General features: G+C 52.5%; 1 protein-coding gene across 1 annotated transcript in view; it reads right to left on the bottom strand.

The window, feature by feature from the left end:
• Nucleotides 1–6,609: 6,609 nt before the first annotated feature.
• TGFBI (transforming growth factor beta induced) overlaps nucleotides 6,610–20,624 on the bottom strand; it is a 33,697-nt gene continuing 19,682 nt past the window's right edge. The window contains exons 7-17 of the mRNA XM_005890391.2: nucleotides 20,248–20,389; nucleotides 17,038–17,250; nucleotides 16,063–16,200; nucleotides 15,317–15,462; nucleotides 14,352–14,488; nucleotides 13,396–13,526; nucleotides 10,887–11,011; nucleotides 9,318–9,420; nucleotides 8,653–8,732; nucleotides 7,702–7,726; nucleotides 6,610–7,247 (exon numbers count right to left, since the gene is read on the bottom strand). Coding sequence (XP_005890453.2) covers nucleotides 7,207–7,247; nucleotides 7,702–7,726; nucleotides 8,653–8,732; nucleotides 9,318–9,420; nucleotides 10,887–11,011; nucleotides 13,396–13,526; nucleotides 14,352–14,488; nucleotides 15,317–15,462; nucleotides 16,063–16,200; nucleotides 17,038–17,250; nucleotides 20,248–20,389 — 1,281 coding nt within the window. The 3' untranslated portion in view covers nucleotides 6,610–7,206. The remainder of the gene's footprint in view (nucleotides 7,248–7,701; nucleotides 7,727–8,652; nucleotides 8,733–9,317; nucleotides 9,421–10,886; nucleotides 11,012–13,395; nucleotides 13,527–14,351; nucleotides 14,489–15,316; nucleotides 15,463–16,062; nucleotides 16,201–17,037; nucleotides 17,251–20,247; nucleotides 20,390–20,624) is intronic.

The raw sequence follows: 20,624 nt of genomic DNA, 5'->3' as shown, positions 1-20,624 counted from the left end.
AGGCTACAGTCCATGGGGTCACGAAGAGTCGGACACAACTAAGTGACTAACACTTCCACTTTTTCAAAGGTGTTTCCACATTACTCAGGTTCCCAGGGGTTCCCACCAGTGTGAATTCTCCCATGTTGAAAGCTGTGTGGGTTTTGAGTCAAGGTCTTCCTGCACTGCTGGCACTCGCAGGGTGTCTCATCAGTGCACGTTTGTGCATTTGCACATCTGCTGAGCTGGGCTGCACTGCGAGATCTCTCTGAAGGCCTTTCCACCTCACACCAGTTACGGTTACGAGTTCTCTCTCCTCTCCTGCTGTCAGGCTGCCATTGCTCCATGGAGGGACAGCCACGGGGCCATGTTGCAGCCTCAGAAACTGGGTTGTGCTTTGATGGCCTACTCAGTCTATATTTATGGACGGCCTCCTATGTGTCTTATGGCCTCCCTTTGTGGTTCAGCTGGTAAAGAATCTGCCTGTAATGCGGGAGACCTGGGTTCGATCCCTGCGTTATGAAGATCCCCTGGAGAAGGGAAAAGCTACCCACTCCAGTATTCTGGCCTGGAGAATTCCTTGGCCTGGGTCACAAAGAGTCAGACACGACTGAGAGACTTTAACTTTCACTGTGTGTCTAAGCTAGATGCTTTGGGCAGAGGACTTGCTTGCTGCCTCAAGAAATGTGCAGTGCTGTGGAACTCAGACCCGTATCAAGGCATTTAGACTAGGACTCAAGAGGGAGTGGTCCTCAGGCCTGTGCAGGAGGTCCCTGTGCATTTCTCTGAGGAGAGGGTCCCCAGCTTCTGTCAGGGGTCCCTGCTTTATGGGAATTAGGAGTCCTGGATCTTGACTGGAAGCGACTAGGGTCTGAATGAAGGTGTCCCCCCCGGGTTGGGCTGGGCTTGGAAGTTGCACCTTGGCACTTCTGGGGCTGTTCTTCCTCTGTTCTCAGGCATGTTTGGAGGAGCTGCCCGAGCACGATGACGGAGGGACTGAGCTCACAGGGTGTTTACACCTGGCCCCAAGTTCCCTCCCCTTCCCCACTGGGGTGGGGCTCACCTCCTCCTCCTCTAGAACTGCTTCCCTCAACTGCTTCCCGCACTCCTGGCACTTGCAGGGTGTCTCACCGGTGCACGTTTGTGCATTTGCACATCTGCCGAGCTGGGCTGCACCATGAGATCTCTCTGAAGGCCTCTCCACCTCACACCAGTTATGGTTACGAGTTCTCTCTCCTCTCCTGCTGTCAGGTTGCCATTGCTCCACGGAGGGACAGCCATGGGGCCGTGTTGCAGCCTCAGAAACTGGGCTTCACTTCTCGTGAAGCCATGTCTGGACGTGGCAAAAGCAGCAAGGGTCTGGGGAAAGGCGGCGCTAAGCGCCACCACAAGGTTCTACACGACAACATCCAGGGCATCACTAAACCTGCTATCCGCCGCCTGGCTCATCGTGGTGGTGTGAAGCGCATCTCTGGGCTCATCTACGAAGAGACCCGCGAGGTCCTGAAAGTGTTTCTGGAGAACGTGATCTGGGACGTGGGCACCTACACCAAGCATGCCCAACTGAGAGCTGGCATCAGGGAAGTGCCCTGCATGCAGGTGGCTTCGTTGAACTTGAGTTCTGTATGAGCCGTCATCAAGAAGCCATGGGGACTCCCCGGCCCTCCTGACAGGGGCGAAAGTGGCTTTCCATCTGTTCACTCAAAAACTCATATCTGCTCAAATGAGGATATTTAATCAGAAGTCTTTCTCCTCTCTTTCTCTCTCTCTGCTGCTCCCAATTCTCAGACCGTCTTCCTTTTAACAGAACTGGAGGAGGAAGATCCTGGAAGGAGGAGTAGCTCTCCAAGCATAACACTTCCTTCCCAAAGTTGGGAGAGGGTCAGGTCACCTGCTCAAGATGAAGTGATGGGCTCTGCAGTGTGATTAAGCAGCCATTTGTCTGTCCTCTGGACTCAGACGTTCCCACTGACCTGGGACTGCTGACACATGGGTGTGCTCTCTTCCCAGCCAAAGTGGGCTGATGCTGCCCCAGGGATGGTGATGCTCACAAGGCTACCACCTGCTTTTCTGGAAGAGACCCAAGGAGCATGCTATGCGGGCTTCCTTCAACACACACGCAGGAGAAACACCCAGGATCCCCCAAGGGTCTAGGAAGCCTCCTCTTCCTCTTCAGAGAGCAACCAGGGCCTGAGCCCAGTGTGCTGAGTGAAAGGACCATCCGAGCTCTGGGTCCAGGCTTTGGGGTAGCACCTTTTGAATGCTGTGTGCCAGGCCCTGTGCTAGGTGCTGGGACCCTGGGTAGGACAGAGGCCCTCCCTCACAGCAGCTCAGTCCCTAGCAGGGGAAGCCTAAAAGCAAGTTGGGGGTTATTCCAAATAAGTCCTTAGGGCTGTGATGGTGGGTGCACAGGGATGGAGGGAGGGGCTTCTGATGCAAGCATAAAGGATGAGGCTGAACAAATGGATTACTTCCAGTTTCTCTCCTTTTCCTACAGGCTTCTCAGTCATTGAAATTCAAATTCAAAATTCAGCATTCACTCAAAGCACTCAAGTCAGAAAATGCATCCTCCTCACCCCTCTTTACCTCTCCAGATTTAGGTCCTCCTGCTCAGGTTATTGATGACATGCATGTGGCCAGATCCCATGGACACACCAATGATTCAACGTGGCTGATGCTCCCTCCTTCTTGAAAAGCTCTCTGCTGGTGACTTCCAGTCCTCCTCACACAACTTCTCAGGCCCTTTTGTTGGTTGCTCTCCCTTTGATGAGCCAACCCCGGGCTCTGTCCCAGGCACCGTCTTTTCTCTATATTCCCTCACTAGGTGATTTCACCCAGTCAGTGTTTCTGAATAACACCTATAGGATTTGATGACACCCAACACCCCATCTCAGGTCTGACCTCTTCCCTGAGCCTGAGGCTTGAATACCTAAAAGCCTCCTTGACATCCCACTTGGATGTTTAACGACTTCTCCAATGTAAAATATACAAAGCAGAAACCTTACTTTCCTTCCAGTGGCAGCTTTTCTTCTATTCATTTCTTGGTATATACCAAAAAGAATTGAAATCAAGGCCAGACATTTGTACACCCACATTCATAGCAGTATTACTCACAGTAGCCAGAAGCAATCCAATTGTCCGCTGATGAATATAATTAATAAACAAAATGTGGTATATACACAATGGAATATTATCCAGCCTTAAAAATGTTGGAAACTCTGACACATGCTACCGTGAGGATGAAACTTGAAGACATCATGCTAAGTGAAAGAAGTTGGTCACAAAAAGAAAAATGCTGTACGATTCTATTTATATGAAGTCCCTAGAGTAGTCAAATTCATAAGACAAAAAGTCAAGCATTCGTTACCAGGGGCTGAGGGAAAAGGAGAATGAGGAGTTATTGTTGAATGGATATAGTTTCAGTTATGAAAGATGGAAAGAATCCTGGAAATCGGTTGCACAACCATGTGAATGTGTCTAATGCCACTGGATTATTCACTTAAAAACAGTTAAAATGGTAAACTCCATGCTATATGTATTTTACCACAAAAAAAAAAAAAAAAAAATCTGATCATGACACACCTCTCACCATCTCTCTCCCTCAACTAAAACCCTCCATGGCTCCTCATGGTCTGAAGGATAATGTCTAAAATCCTTACCACAGCCCACAGGGTCAGGCATGGTCTGACTCCCAGATATCTATCTCAGCAGATGACTCTTCTCTACTCCCCTCTGGCCACATGTGCCAGAGACTTTATGCACACTGTTTTTTCAGCTCAAATGCTCTTCCCTAGCCCTTCACCCTTCAGGTCTCAGTGTCAATTCGGCCACCCCTGTGATGAATGGAGCTCTGATGGCAGGGCCCTTGCAGCTGCCTGGGGGTGCAGGTGGCTCTATGGAGCCCGCCTCCAACAGGCCAGAGCTGGAAGTTTCCCATGGGGCAACCGTACCTCAGTTGCTCCCTTCCTCCTCACCCAGTCCTCTGACCACCCAGGAGTAGATGTGAAGAGCGAGTTATCTGTGCCTGAGGCTCCGTTTTGGGCCTGTCGGTCCACTGGGTGTGTGTGTGTGGGTGTGTGTGTGTGTGTGGGTGGGTGCGTGTGTGTGTGTGTGGGTGCGTGTGTAGGGGGTTAGTCCAGACTCCCCCAACCCCTACACTTATTCTCTGAACTGGCTCAGTCTGGGATGTGAACAGAGGACCCCGTCAAGCGGATGTGTTCCTTTCCTTGCCAGGCAGGGACGCCAGGGAGGCGGCCCCATTTGGCTTTTCGGGGCAAGGCATCAGGCCCAACTGTCATTCTGAGGCCTTCTTTTCTGGCTTTAGAAAGCTTTCTGAGCGCAAGATTCCAGGCAGCTCCGCTCAGACCATGACACTGAGTTATGGTTTCAGGCACAGAGGTGCTCTCCTCCACAGGGGAACTCCCCCTTGTCCCCCTTCTTTGCTGACATCCACGTGGCCAGGGCGTCCACAGCTGGTACTGACTCACTCCTGGCCCCCCAGCAGCAGGTGAACAAGTGGTGGTCTAGGCTGTGAAGGAGCTCCCAGGCCCCAGGGCTTCTCAGGAGGCCCCCTAGCACCTGTGTCCCACTTGTCCATGGCTGCCAGGGCTCCTCCTGAGTGGACTCTAGGGTGGGTGGGGCACAAGGGGTGATTAATTGTGCAGGGTCTGGTTTATGTTTCAGCCCCTACCTACACTGTGATCTGGCAAACTACTTCACCTCTTTGAGCTTCCTTTTCCACAGCAGTAAAATAGAGATTCTATGCGTCCTTGGCATTTTCAGGTGGCGCTAGCGGTAAAGAACCTGCCTGCCAATGCAGGAGAAGCAAGAGATGTGGGTTCGATCTCCCTGGGCCCAGAAGATCCCCTGGAGGAGGAAACGGGAACCCACTCCAGTATCCTTGCTTGGAGAATCCCGTGTACACAGGAGCCTGGTGGGCTACAATCCATAAAGTCACAAAAGAGTCGGACATGACTGAAGCAACTTAGCACACACACGAGTCCTTACCTATTTCACAGGGCTGATGTAAGAAACAGAAACGATAATGCATTTAGGAGCAGAGCCACGCAGCGGCCCCTCCTTTGCCCCATCACTGAGCTGGCCTCCTGTGGGAAAGGCCTGGAAAGCCCTGGGGCTTCAATGCTGACGGTCTTTGTGGGCCTCTCCAGCTCAGAGGCCTGGGAGCCTCAGAGTGACAGTGGGGAGTGAAGGGAGCCAAGCGGAGCCCCTTTCCCTTCTCCTCTGCCTCTTTGCCTGGTTGGGGCTCAGCAGGCAGGGCTCGAGTGGCCTGAGCCCCCTCCTGGCTGCTCTTACCTTCTGACACAGTAAGGACAGTGCACACCTCTCTCCGGGGCTCACCCTCCCTGGGAACATCCAGTGGCTGACCCCTTGGCCCTGGGTGTCCATCCTCAGATGGCAGCACCTAAGCTTAGCCTGAGTCTCTGGGAAATGCAGGGATGGGGATGTTTAGGACCCAAAAAGGAAGTCAATCCTCTTTGGCTGGGAGGGTGGCGGAGGGCCACGGCTGCGCATGGTTCTGTCACAAGGAGGACTATCCAGCTGGTAGAATGGACAGAGCCCCCCCTTCTGGAGGAGGCTGAGATGGGGACAGGGCTGGGGTCACAGGGACAGATGGTGGGGTTTGGACATTTTTAAGGAATTGTGTGGTGATTTTTGTTTTCCATCAAAAGGATCTTTAGAAGTTGCGCTAATAGCCTCTTTGGGTTCTGATGGCATCTTGTGACATGCAGGTGTGTGGATGTGGAGTCTCAGCACCACAGCTGCAGCACCCCAGCATGAGCAGGGCATCAGAGGCAGCGAGGCTGCAGGAACCCCTGGGGAGGGTGGCCGGACCAAACGTGCAGAAGCCCAACCCTCATTTCTTGGGACATCTCCCCAGCCTCCCGCAGCCTGACCTCCTCCCCCAGGTCAGCTCCTTCAATTCCTCCTACTTCCTCCCACTTCCTGGAGCCCCCGCTTGCTCAGATTCCTTCCTGCCTGTCACGGAGTCCTTGAGTCCATGTGGATGGGCAGGCGACAGGGAGTGCCATTAGCAGATCAATGAGTCTCTGCCCCATGAGAACAGGGCCTTGTCTGCTGACCAAACCTAACACTCATATCTAAGGAATGAAGGCATGGATGACTGTATTGGATGACGTGTAACGGCTGTCTTCCCCCAGACGTGGAGCCACACTGGGGAGGGGCTGTGTCTGCTCCTCCACAGCCCTATCCCTGGCAGCACTATCTCTGGGTTGTTAGGTCCCTTAAGTCAGCCTTGGCCGAGTGAAAAGGGGGAGGGCAGGACTGCCCCAGTCTCCAGGAAAAGCAGGATGCCTTTGGGAAAGACACTACTTGGCTCCCAGCTGCCCCAATCCTGAGCAGTTCCAGACAGCACGGTAAGAATAAGGATACGTAATGCTATGCTGAGTATTTTATAAGAACTATGTCCTTTCATTCTCATGGTGGACCTATGAAGTCGATGCCATGGTCACCCCCATAAACCATCCCTCAGGGCTTCTCGCCTAGCTGCTCCTGGTGGAATTTCAGTGGGAGGAAGGTCACAGCCCCAAGAGACAGAATCCCAACCCTGTGGATACCCAGGCCGGCACACTGTTCCCATCCACGTACGCGTATGTTTCTGTGGTTTTATTATTACAAACACACCATGGCTCTGCCACACCTGGGGACTCCTGAGCTCCGCGTGCTCACCAGCCCTCTCTTTTCTAATTGGACAGGGTCACACAGAAGGGTCCAAGCCACATGGAGGCGCGAAAAACATTTGGCAGAGCCATTCAACTCATGGCTTATAAGGATGCCACTTCTCCAACTGTGAAAGAGCTTTACAAACACCGTGCCACGTCGCCCCCGTGACGCCGGACGGCCTGATTCATGTTTTGTGAGCTTCAGAAACTTTGGCTTCCTTTTCCAGTGTACGTGGCACAGGCAGGAGATTCCAACAGGTCCTTGCTGGAAGTCAACGCCAGGCAGTGACATCCAGGACTCTGCACTGCAGTGGGCTAACCGCCATGTTTAGGGGGCAAAAATGAAAAGTCTATTTCTCTCCCTCCTCCCCCCGCCCCCACCCTCCCAAGGCTCAGATCTCATTACGGTGTGACCCATGGGCATCAAAGTGTGATCATTTGGTTTCAAAAACATTCAGTCTCTTTGGCAAAACGAGAGAAAGCTGCAGGGAGCTGCTGAAATGCATTCCTCCTGCGGTCCTTCACACTAGTGCTTCATCCTCTCTAATAACCGCTGATAGACAGGGGCTGAAAGAGAGACATTGCAGAGGTGAGAAAGGTGCAGACTCCCCACGTGTCTAGGACACTGTCACGAGGACCAACGGCCTTCCTCTGCCACCCTCTCCTGCACAGAGCAGATGTTTCTGGTCTGTAAAACTTCCGATCTTACTCAGTGATGATCAGGACTGAGGTATTCTCCGTTTCCCAGCTTGGGACCATATCCTCACCACAGGCTCCTGCCAAGTCTCCGTGCAATATTCCCAGGTTCCCAAAGCCAAAAACTCACATAAACCCTAAAAGGCTGGTATTCATCATCTCCATCTTATGGAGAAGGAAACCAGGGGTTCCGCGTCTGACCCCAAAGGCCATGTTTTATGGCACCATGATATTCTTTCTACAGACAGCAGATGGCAGGTTTAGGCCTGTTTCAGGATAAGACTTACATAAGTCTACGAGAACGTCAAACCCAGACCAGACTTACCTAGTTTCACAGAGCTCTGCGTGGCCTGAAAAGAAAACGCAAGGTGTCACGTTCTCTAGCGGCAGTTAGACCTACGCTTGCTCATGGCAGTGGCTTTGCCCATGGCCATCCTTACTCAGAAAAAATGGGGGGCTGAGGAAGAGGACGGGGAACTGTGGAACTGCTGGGTCCTGTGGAGCCCCAGAGCCAGGCTTCCCCCTAGACTATCATCTGGCCCTTGGGGAGCTAGGCCCACACAGTGGGTGGCAATCACGAACAGGAACTCTGGGCCAAGAACCCTCCTCAGGGAGCACTAAGGAGACCCCCCTCTGTCCAAACGTAAAGTGACATATTCCAGCTCCAGACCTTTGGGTTAAGGACCACCTTCTGCAGCCTTGTGTTAAAATGCAAACTTCCTGCAACATACCCCATATTCCCACCTGACCCAAAGCAGCAAGGGAGCCTGCATGGGATCCCTGGACAAGCTGGGGAGCAGGAGAAGCAGCACAGAAAGTCAGAGCGGCTCTGAGAGGGAGGTGGGGCTGAGGGAAAGAAGACAGGTTCTTCGAGCTGGCCCAGAATCCAGAACCCACACCACTGCGCAGCAGAGCATGCTGGGCTGTCACAGAAGATGGAAGAGTAACCTGGAGGCCCAGGCTCAGAGCAGGCCAGCCCACTATCAGGAAAGCTCAGGACGGGCTGTCCTTGGTCAGACGGATTCTCACCAGCTGCGGCTTCCCCACAGACAGAGGCTTGAAGGCCTGGGCTGTCACCCACCAAGGAAACAGGCTGCCTGGGTTTTTATTCCAAACTCCCCAAAGGCCAGAGCTAAGGATACTCCAATGGGATTGGGAAGAAATGACGGGAGAGCCCTGGTTGGACAGCCAAAGGAGACAGGAGAGTCCCCTCCATGGGCCCGAGCACAGGACCCACAGCTATTCAGGCCAGGGGCCCACATAGCTGGCATCATACCCTGGAGAATGCAGATGCCTGTTTGAAGATTTCAAGTGCAGAGTCTGCAAGTTCGTCGCCTCGTTCCTGAGGTCTGTTGGCTGCAGATAAAAGAAAAGGCAGCTTGGATGAGAGAGAGATGATTAGCATGTCATTCACAACTGCCAGGACTGAGGGGCACTGCTGGGTTTTCTGGCTTACATCCTCAGATGAAGTCTGCCTTCATAATGTTCCTTAACTCTCAGAGGAATTTAGCCCGTGGGGAAAGAGCTCAAAGAAAGGTGAATGCACAAGTGAGGGGAGAGGCCGGGCTCCACTGTAACTTGGTTGGCAGTTAAGAGAGCACAGCTGGGGCGGGGTGCTGTAGGAGGTGTGTGCTCTGCACCATGTTCACAGCACAAAGCATGTGAAAAACAACCGGGCTCTGTTTGCGTGGGGCTGGGACAGCGAGCCAATTCAGCAGAGAGACGTCTCTCCTTCAGCTACTGGTGTAGCCCATCCGAGCCGAGAGTTTCTAAGTCGCTTTTCAACCAGCCCCAGCCATGCTGTTCACAGATGCTCAGTCTGCATGTACCACATTCATTCTCATCTTTGCCGACAGCAGTGTTTCTACTGAGTGCTAATAGCCATGTGCAGACATAGGCCAGTGGTAGGCTGAATGGGGATGTGGTCCTTTAGGGCCTTACCTGGAGGCTGCAGGACACTGGAGATGGCGTGGACCACGCCATTGGTGGCCATAATGTCCACCTCAGCAACAGGTTCCTTATTGACACTCACCACGTTGTTTTTCTGGGAGAAACAGAGACAATGATTGAACGTGGAGCCTGTTTATCCCATCCACTCTTCAACCGAGCAAACCTTAACTGAGCATTTCTGGATGCCAGATCCTATGCGAATTGCTGAGAACACTCTGCTAACTGGAATAGACCCTGCCAGTGAGAGACCACTGGTCTAGTGGGTTCAATGTAGTTATTTATTTTAAACTTTTAATTTGGTGCCTGAGTATAGCTGATTAACAATGCTGCCGTAGTTTCAAGCGAACAGCAAAGGGACGTACACATACACATACGTATCTATTCTCCTCCAAACTCCCCGCCCACCCAGGCTGCCACATAACACTGAGCAGAGTTCCCTGTGCCATACAGTAGGTCCTTGTTGTGGTGGGTTCAGTTTAATCCCTTATGTGGACTCAGCACGTTGCAATTCACAAATGCTCTTTTGTATGGCTCATTTAGTCCTCACAGCAGTGCATAGTGAAGAGGGAGCTATTAAGGCCCCACCTGAAAGAATGGGAACTCGAGAGAGGCCAAGTGCCACCTTTAAGCTGAGGAGGAGGACAGCTGGGGACAGAAGCCAGGTGTCCAGCTCTGGGGGCAGGGCTCTTTCCACTTTTCCTCCATGTCTGACTTCAGATTTTCTCACAGGGTAAATCTGTCTCAGGCTTTCCTGAAAGACCCACAGATCAGACCCAAGGGGGACAGGGGAAGTGAAGCCAGAGACCGACAGGACCCCGACGCCCCAAACCAGGTGCTGAGAGACTCTCAGACAGCCTGCAGAAGTCACAGGTCAGGCCATCCCTGCCCCCACCTGCCTTCCCACGCTCCCGAGAGAAGCTGATGAGCACACGCAGAGCTGGGGCGAGGCGAGAGGCAGGAGGAGCAGAGGCTAAGCTGGCCACGTGCTGCAAGGCGCTCTGACCATAGGGCGGGGCGGGCCGGGGCGGTCAGTGGCCTTGGCCAGTGTAGGCAGGGAGGCCCAGCAGTTTCACTGTAAGGTAGGGACCTTCTGAGGCGGCTCCAAAGGGGAATGGGTATCATCAACGTGCAGAGTGAGGGACGGGGCACAGATCAAGTATCAGAAGAAAAGCCTCTTTTTTTTTTTCTTCTGGGCTGGTTAGGTTCATGGTACAGCTCAGTGAGGCCCTGGACTTGGGGGTGATGGAGTGGGAATGGATCTTTCAAGACATGTAAGTATTGCTTATCAGTTCCTTAAGAGGGGGTTATATTTAATAGCTTCTCTCAGATGCCAATCAGATGCTTTTTTCCCCTGCAAATCTGGAAGTGCTTATTCATGCCTAAGCACAATCTCCCTTAATTTCTTCGGAAGACTCTTTTTTCTTTTCTGATAAAATGCACTCAGAGATTCAAGATGCACCTTAAACACAGCGTGTGTCTAATGCCATCCTAGGGATGAGCTGTGTCCCAGAGCCCCAGTGGCAGGGCACTGCCAGCCCTTTAAATGTTACACACACTCACTGAGCTGACTTCCAGCTTGTCGCCTTGGAGAGACTTCAGCCGCACCAGGGCCCCAATGCCTCCGCTGACCAGGATTTCATCGCCAACATGGTATTTCAGGATGTTGGCAAGCTCCTTGGCATTGCCTGCGGGTATGTGGGAAAAGAAAGCAGAGTTAATCCTAAGGCTGGTAACTGGTGTGGTCAAGGAGGGCCCAAAGGAGAAGATGTAGGTAGTCACCCCTGTAACTGAGAACCCCCTGCCCAGGTAATAAGCACTTATTGAGCACCTACTGTTTGCTCAGCCCTCTACTCCATCATTTGCATAATGATCAGGGGAACAAGTCATATGACAGTGGCCATGAAGCTACTCGTGCATTTGAAGGGCTGCTAGGTTAAGTACACGCTTCTGCGATGTTGAGAAGGAGTTAATCCATACTCCTCTATGAGTGTGACTCATGTTTCCATGACTAAATAGTTGCTTGGAAAGCCAGGGGTCTTTCCAGCACCGGCATCTGAGACATTTCATCATCAGCATGGCTCCCAACAGTTATAACACAGCAGTGAAATGTTTACACATTCTGCCCTCAAATGCATATTCTGAGACGGCTGTTTCCTGAAGGGAGAACTTAAAAAGAGTCGACAGCTGCAGTCTGGAGGAGCTATGGAGCCGATGAAGTCAGGGCCGAGGGGGGTATCCCTCCACGGCGTCCCTCCTCATCACGTCTCAGCATTCTTTCCAGCCCACATCAGCTTCTCCACCAACTGGGGAAAGCAGCCAATTGCTCATAAAGGTGCACAGGCATTTCCCCAATTAAGTGTGGGAGGCAATTCTTAAAGCCACCAGCTGCCCTTGCATCTTCGTCATGGCCTCCCCAATACTCATATTACCAGCCAAGTGGCTGGATACCCCCAGGGCTCATGGATGGCTATTTCCAGCATCTTGAAACTGAGAACAGAGGAAGCTTGAAAGCACTGTGGGGAGTTCACTTGGTTATTGACAAATTCACATGAGTGCCATGGGATGGAGTCATCAGGTACCAAGTGATTTCCAAACACCCACAACTTCGAGCTGACAAGGTACTCTTCCACAAAAACACAGCCTGGAGGTGTCGAGCTGAGTTGGCTCCTGGGGTGGGAGGGGTCTCCTTCTTTAGAGATCTTTAACATCTGGGTCAACCTCGGACACCTGGATGGGCACCATCACCCCTCGGCATGCTGGGGTCTAATCCTGCCTGCAAGCCTGGGGGAGGGCACGTTTGGGGAGCCTTGCCCAAGCCCTCCCTCAGCTCCTGCACAACCGAAAATGAAAGGCAAGCCGAGCAGGCTGGGCCACCTGGGGAATATTCCACTCTTGCTGAACAGAGAGAGAATGGAAAGTTTACGTTCAGAATGAACTCCTGTCTCCTCTGGAACACATGTCAGCACTGTAGACACAGGCATTCATTTAGCAGTAAAGAAAATTGAACGGGACACAGACTCAGTTCACAGCTGCCAGAGCTTTCTATTCTCCACTCAGGAGTGGGGGCGGGGGGTGGTATAGATGATATGGGCCCCAAAGTTTGGCCAAGGTCCTTCCTCCTCCTCCTCAGGCTCACCTTTCTATGCTGGGGGGGAAGTCTGGTTCCCAGGCACGCATCAGCATACACACCGCAAGCCCACCCCACCTCCCATCATCATGGCCGTGATGCCGTTACTGATGGGGGACGCGTGCTCAACACCACAGGCAATGTTTATTGAATCCTCACAACACTCTAAGCAAGGTATTCTTACCACTCTTACTTTTCTAATGGGAAAACTGAGGCCCAGAGACACTAAGCAACTTGTTAGAGGTCACTTAGCTGGTAAATGCCAGAGCCAGGGTTTGACCTGCTTTTGGGTAATCCAGGAGCCCAAGCTCCTAACCACTAGGCTGTCTCTCAAACATCCCAACTCAACTGCTCAGGGCCTTGACTAGCTTCTTGGTAAAGCTTTCATCTCCAGGAGGGGTACGTGGTGGTGTAGGGCAATGGCTTCATGAGCAGCTCCTCACAGATCCTCAGGGGAAGACATGCCTGCTGATTGGGCTGGTTGTCACCTACCCTCCGTTCCTTTCTACTCTTCTCCATCTTGTTTGCTGCCCAGACAGGCTGACCACTGTGAAATGCATCATTCAGGCTCCCTTGTCCTCATGCAACCAGCTGCCAGGAGGTTGCTGAGGGAGGCTGTAGCACCTAGACGCCCCCTTGCCATGCCTCTGACCCCAGCAGCATGTGGTTGTCCTGTGCCCCTCGTCCTAGGGTCTCCCGGGTCATGCCCTCCCCTAGTCACCCTCTTCCTCAAGCACCCCCAGGTCTGCAGTGATAAACATCAAAAGGTCTTATCACCCCTTTGTATCATCACCCTTTCCTGGTCCCTTAATCCTGCCCACACCTCTGCAAATAATCTTAAATTCCTTTCCGTCAAACCCTTTGCCAATGGTCTCCTGCTGGAATCCTGACCGATATGATTAATTTAGAAAAGTTGACAAATGTACTTAGGTGGGTCTTTACCCATGAGTTTGTTCAGTTCTCCACGGGGCAGGGCTTGGAAGGCTTCATTGGTAGGAGCGAAGACTGTGTAGACTCCTTCCCGGTTGAGGGTCTCGGTCAACCCTGCAGACTGGATGGCGGCCACCAGCATGCTGTGGATACACACACGGAACATGTCACCTGCCGGTGGGCGCAGGGGGTCATCATGTGCCCAAATCCCGCACCACTATGGGCAGGTGGAGCCCACAGCATTGGCATTCATACCCTTGTTGGGTTTTGTACAAACAGGGAGCAATCCCAGTCTGCATCTCCTCTCCATGAATGCAAAGCTCAGTGAAAAGCCGTAAGTCATCAGCCAGAGGGGGAAGGAGGAAGGGAGAGGTCAGAGCAGGACTGACCTACAGACTGATCGAGCCACAAGGGCCCTGGGGGATGTGATTCTTGGGGCTGGGGGGTGTGGCAAAGGGTGGGTGGTCTCCCAGGTTCTTATGCAGGTGGCTGAACTCGGTGGCAGGAACCACTTGATGTCACGGCACCCAGTGGTGAGTCAACGGGTCAGAAATGGAGGGAGCAAGGCAAGGAAACAGAGCGCTGCAGGGAGTCTGGGAAGGAGAGGCCAGGAAACTGCCAGGGCCTGGAAGCTGACGCTTCACAGGGCAACTCCTTACGGGCACAGGGCCAGGCATGCTCGGCTTCCCTGGCAGAAGTGGGAAGCTTTCCTTGAACTTGGGAATAAAAGGGCAGCCCCTCCCTGTCCCCATGGACTTGAAGAATACCCTCCAGAAGCAACCCTTCTCAACCTAAGCTTTCAAGGTGACCCTCATCCTTTCTGAATCCCTGGCCAGGGAGGTCACATCAGTGCATGGCGAGTGTTCATTAAACCTCTGAGGGTGGGAAGCTTGACAGACAACTGGCACCCAGCGTCCTGCCCTAGCATGACCATGCGGCAGAAATCCCCTGGGGACAGGGCCAGTTACCTGAAACGATTGTCCCCCTTCAGGACGTCCATGACAGTCCCCATTGGAGGGGTCAGCATCCGGTCCATGGTGAACAGGGTCCCGTATCTCCCCCTCTTGTCATGGGCTGCGATGCAGCTGTTCTCAATGCACAGGCTCTGTAAAAGGGGCAGAGAAAGGCCAGGTTACCCGCTACCCAAAGCAGGGGCCTCCTGATTTGTTCAGGGCATATGGTGGTGGCTTCATCCACAGAGATCAGTGAATATACATGGGGTGCAGCCTTAAGACTAGGATAAAAGGATGTGCTTTCTCCAAGAAAGAAAAAAATAAAAATGGTGTTCCTTAAGGTAAGAAGAGCCATCGAGGCCCCAAGAAATTTACAGACAGGGTTAATCATGAGATTATTATGTGACACGAGAGGGCCATTGACAGTGATCAAATGAAGTGACAGTCTACTGATCTGAACAAATGACAACCATCTTTAGCCAAATGGTGCAGGCTGGTCCTGAGCAAGGGCTGTTGTATTGTACTTCCTGTTTGCTATGCCAGGGTAATAGGTGGGTTTGAAGAGAGAGAAGAAACAGTTGAAGAGAGAAGAGAAGCTTTTGGATCAAGGAGGGCTGTATGGTTAGTTCAGGTGACTTCTCTTCACAAAAGCTAAGAAGGATCCAAACCCTCCACACCTCCTCCCTTTGTTCATCACTCTGGGGTCAGGTGGACAGCTGCTTACCCAGCCAGGCCAGTCAGATGTGCAATTCATTCCCAAAGGCCTCCACAAAAGGGGGTTAGACACATTTGGCAAAACCCCATTTTGATACTTTGATATCAGATAGTCTTTCTAAAATTCATTCCTTCCTTATTAGAAACTAGTTCTCAGGCAAGCTCCTACTTATTAAGCACTTTTTTGTTTTTTTTAAACACTAATATAACTTCCATTGCTTGGAGCTGAGATAAAGAAACAGCGTGATTTAGGACCCAGAATTTACATTACGATAAACGAAAACTCTCAGTTTCCTGCCGCCCAGAGTGTCCAGGGTCTGTCCGTGGTACAGATACTTGGAGGCCAGCTGATCTTTAATCATGTGGTTCAGAAGCAAATTCTTTGTCCGGGCATTAATCGGAGGGGTTCCATCTGCAAGAGAAGGCGTGGTCAGGTCCAGAAACTAACTCTGGAAATGAAGAGAATCAGAGACCATGCAGCAGAAAGCCTGATCCCCCTTTTGGAAGTGGAGACTGAGAAATCCGGCAAGGCTGCCAATATTCCTTAACATCTGGCATCTTCTGAGAATTAAAAAAAAAAAAAAAAAAAAAAGTTCGAGCTCATCAAGTGTGTTTGGAATTTTGCCCTAAGAGGGAAGGGAAGGCCTGGACACAACTTGGCCCTTCTCTGCCTTCTCCATGGCCATGGTTCAGCTGTATCCTCACTATGACCTCCCGACTGTCACAGTGGCAATCGACCTTGCAAAGAGAATGACAAGGGAGCACTCTGCTTTCCCGACAGACGCACACTTCAATTCCGAGGACCAGATCCCCACATGCATCCTCTGCTCTGCCAAATGAAACAGCAGTGCCTCTTCACTTTCTGGTGAAGTCACATCTGCTTTCGGCTGAGCTGGTTGGAAGCACGAACAGTCCATGGGGAGCTATAAATCTGGCAGGGTGCCGCGGAGGTGACAGCAGAGGGGCGGCTGCCCCCAGGGACACATGTGCCAGGCTGCCTTCCCCATGATACCTTTGAAGACAGAATTCATGGGGGCCAGGAGGGTCAACCGCTCATTTCCGGAGAGATGAGAGCTGAGGCCAGCTTGTCGGAAAAGGTCAATGGCTGTGGAAACATCGGAGTCTGCAGCCAACTCAAATAGCGTCTTGGCTACAAGGAAGGAGAAAGTGGGTTCAAAAGTTAAAAGTACTGTTTTCATTTACCATTCATCCACCCCAGAGTATGACATACATCAGCAGGAATGTCATCTCTTGAGTCAACAACCCCTCTAAAACACTGCTGGGGCACAGAAGGTTTGTGACATCGGGGGAATGGTCCCCCAGAAAACCTTGCTTGATGGGGAAGTGCAATGAGGCTCGGGTGGGCAGGGGGCCTCTGTCCCAGCTCTTGGTCAGGGTCTTGTCTGCTGCTGGGGAGGAAGAAAGCACATGGTCTGTGCCATGGCTTCTGAAGAGCTGACAATGCCAGTGACCACACCCATGGAAAGCTTTCTTCTGGGTTGGTTTTTCCTCTGTGAAATCCTTTCATTTCTTAGGAGTAGAACTCCCTGGAAATCCAAGATGGCACAAAGATGCTGAATGGAACCCAAGCCAAAGTCCACTCATCCTTTTCTCCCTGGGCCAGTGACCCTAGGATGCTTGGGCACAACTGAGAAAGCAAACGCTCTGAGGTCAGCAAATGGCCTTCTGTGCCCAACCAGAACAGGCAGAGCTTCTGAAAGGCTCCTGTGGTTGAGCCTCCCTAGACACTTTCCATGGCTCTCCCCGGCTCACAAGATAAAGCCTGGACTCCCAAGCCTGCAGCTCTAGATTCTTCACAATCTGGCAAAACCTGCCAGGTACCCAGGCCATCTCTCCTGGGATGCTGTGAGCCAGGTGCAGGCAGGGAAACAGCTCCCAAGATCCCTGAATTCCCCTAGGCACACCACCATGGGTGGCACAGGGGACAGAGGACCGGACAGGCCAAGGCCCCCGAGGCATGGCTCACCTGAGTCAGGGATGAGCAGCTCGTCGATGAAGTGGATCACCCCGTTGGTGGCCAGGACGTCTTTATTGGAGATGATGGGTTTCCCGTTGATTGTGAGCATGTCCCCGCTGCAGCCCACCTCCAGTGTGGTGCCCTCCAGGGTCTCCAAGGACAACCCTGCCACAATGGCTTCGGCACACATGGCCGATTTCAGGATGTGGTTGTTGAGCAGATCTGGGGGCCGAACAGGACACAGGTCAAGTCAGTACCAGCCAGGCTGACCTCAGGTGTCACCTCGCTGCCTGCCCACAACTGGGAGGATTCCATCATCTCTGAGGCTAACAATCAGATGAGCCTGGGGCACCACACAGACTGGATCCTTCTCCTCCTCACTTCCTAGCCTAGCCTCTAAAACTAGCCAGGGCTCTGTGGTCAGACTGCCTGAGTTCGAATCTCACCTCAGCCACTTAGCAGCTGTGGGACCCGGGGCGAGTCACTGAGTCTCTCTGAGTCTCAACTTCCTCACTGGTCAACAGGAAGCATGCACAGCATTCATCTCTTTGGGCTGGTGTAAGGATGACATGAAGCTAAATCTAAGCACCCAGCACAGTGCCTGACGACAGAGTATATGCCCAACAAATGCTAGTGATTAGGTGGCGCTAGTGGTAAAGAACTCATCTCCAAAGGCAGGAGAGGTTAGAGACGTGGATTTGATCCCTGGGTCAGGAAGATCTGCTGAATGAGGGCATGGCAACCCACTCCAGTATTCTTGCCTGGAGAATTCTGTGGACAGAGGAGCCTGACAGGCTGCAGTCCACAGGGTCACAAGGGTCGGATGTGATGGAAGCAACTTAGCCCACAGCACGCACCTGAACTTCAGGGTGAATTCTCTTATGTGTATCTGAACCACCCGGATGGAAAACCTCAAATGTGTTTACCGTGGGATTTTTTTTATCTACTGATCTTTCATAAAAATGAAGTGTGGTAGGAAAAGATGAAAAACTGTAGCATGTGAAAGTTCTGAATCATCTGAAGATCTTGTTTGTGTTTATTTGAACCCAATTCCCTGGTGGCTCAGACAGTAAAGAGTCTGCCTGCAATGTGGAAGCCCCGGGTTTGATCCCTGGGTCACAAAGATCCCCAGGAAATGGGCATGGCAACCCACCACAGTATTTCTGCTTGGAAAATCCTATGGACAGAGGAGCCTAGCAGGCTACAGTCCATGGAGTTGCAAAGAGTGAGACACGACTGAATGACAATCACAAACACAAGGGTCTGCTTAGTTGCTGTGGTCTGCGAGAGGTTGGGGGTGGTGATCAGCAAGCCATGGTATCTGCTGCCCCACTCACCCCACCAGTAAATCAAAAATAGAATCGTGCTTGTTCAAGTGCCGCTTTGGCATTAGGGCAGGGGCTGGGGGTGCTGAGGCTACAAGGAACGGTGGAGGGAGATGTGGCCAGCCCCTGCCAGGCAGAGCTCGTTCCGGGACTGGGGGTCATGGGGGCCCTCTGTCTTGTGTTCTCAACACAGAGGCAAGTTTCAATGTGTCCTGAGTGTGGGAACCAAAACCACAGTGTCACACACAGGAGGAAGCTCTGAGACCCAGCACAAGTGCTGAAGGCCAAGAAGACCAGCAGGGACCCGTTTCAGCCGGTGAGGAAGACAAAGGACTGCAATACTGCTATGGGAACTAGGCCTTGGGGATTGAGTTTCTCCAGAAAGGAAGGGAAGGCTAGGGTGGGGTGGGGGCACATGACGAGAGGGTGAGCCAGGCCAAGGCTGGAAGCCAGTCTGCCAATGGGCACACCACCCCAGGGCCACTCCTCACCTGTCTGCTAGCCCGCTAATAACCAGCCTTCTGTAAGGTGGACCAGGACTGCCTGCCTTGGCACTTGCCACCACAGCCCCTCACACGGGCCCTGGCTTTGAGCAGTTTCCTGAGCAGGAAAAGGCAGGAGTGCAAAGGGGATAAACCTGGGGAGTTTTCTCACTTTATAAGAAGGTGTTCTGATACAAAAATAAAAAGGTACTTGGTACAAAACATGTTTTAGGGGGAAAACAGTTCTAAATAAAAAGCTAAAATGCTGCGCTGCACCCAAGTCCCATCTCCTAGGAAGCCTTCAGGACCCTCAGGTTGCGGGAGCCACCCCACCCCACCCCCACCCCCACCCCCGCCATCCTCATCCCTGTGACCTTGGGAGCATCTCCATCAATGCACTCAGCACATCAGATTCCAATGACCTGCTTTTAAGCCGTCACACCAACTAGGCTTAACCTTCCCTGACCTGGACCGCATTCACTTTGGCAGCCTGGATTCCTGGCCCCACAATGTCTGGACACAACAGTTCCCCATCTGTGCTTTCAGAAATGTGCCCTTTTCCATCCCTATAGAGCTGCAAGGAGAACGTTTTACATTTATGGGGTGTCTGAAATGCATTAGGCGTTTTATACAGCACATTTCAAAGGTGGGTTTAAATAGATTCAAAAGAAGTGAAGTCATCCCTGGATTATATTTGGGAGGAGCAAGTGTGGTTGGAGGGTTGGGGTACACAGGGGACTGGGGGCCTACTTCCCTTTGCAGGGAACTCGGGGACCCACAGGCAGCGTCTTAGGAGTCCTGGAGTTGGGGAAGGGTGGCAGAGCCTGGCCTCCCCTTCTAACCTCCCACACAAGCTTGGTCCTTCACCCTCCTCTAGGAGTAACCAATGCTCCACCTAACTTACCAGCCTGAGAAGGTGAGGAAGGATGAAGAATGAAGACGAAGCAAAGAAGAATCAAGAGCTGACTGTTACTGGTTTTTAATTATAATTTTGGACTATCCCTGAGGCCCTTGGCCAGACACAGGAAGAATTCAAGGGTCAGCATGATGATTCCATTTCAAAGATGCCAGGACAGACCACCCCCTCCCCACATCTCCAAGCTGCTGCCCACGCTGGCAGCCTTGCCCTGGCTTTGATCATCTGAGCCTTTAACTCTTCCTGACTCTGGCCAGACCTTACTTTGGACCTCCAGCAATGCATCCTTCCTCAGCCCAGCTGTCCCCCTAGACAAGGCTGCTGGACTCCTTATTGGCCCCTCTGACCAGGGTTCTGCTCTGACCTCTGCGGAAACAGGGCCAGCTGGGAGCAATGGGACAGGATGACAGGTGGCACGTCTACTTGGACAAGAACCAGCCTGGGGCTCAGTCTGCCTACTCTAATGAGGCAGCAGCAGCAGCTCCGGGGTGCTCACCTCTCAGGGCCTCTGGGTCCCCCAGGATCCGGTTCAGGGTCTCAGCAGGGATCTTCTCGAAGGCCTCATTGGTCGGGGCCAAGAGTGTGTACTGGCCATCACCTTCGAGCAGGGTGTTGAGCCCTGATGCAGCCACGGCAGCCTGTGGGCAGAGAGCAGATGGTGCGTTCCCTGAGGGCTCTGGGAATCTCCGCACACTAGAGGCACACGAGGTCTCACCAGTGCCCCTCTGGAGGGCTCCCGGCTTTTGCAGAAGCCCCAGATGTAAAGACCGAACCAGGGCTCATTTCTCCCCATCCCTCCGGTGAGCTCTGCCCACTCTGGTCATCCTTGGCTGCTGCCCTCTTTTCCTCCTTTCCAACCCTGGGCCTTGGACC

The sequence above is a fragment of the Bos mutus genome, chromosome 7 (assembly GCF_027580195.1).
Source record: "Bos mutus isolate GX-2022 chromosome 7, NWIPB_WYAK_1.1, whole genome shotgun sequence".
In the NCBI taxonomy this organism is placed as follows: Eukaryota; Metazoa; Chordata; class Mammalia; order Artiodactyla; family Bovidae; genus Bos; species Bos mutus.
Note: the sequence above shows the minus strand (reverse complement) of the source record. Positions and strands in the feature narration are given on the sequence as shown.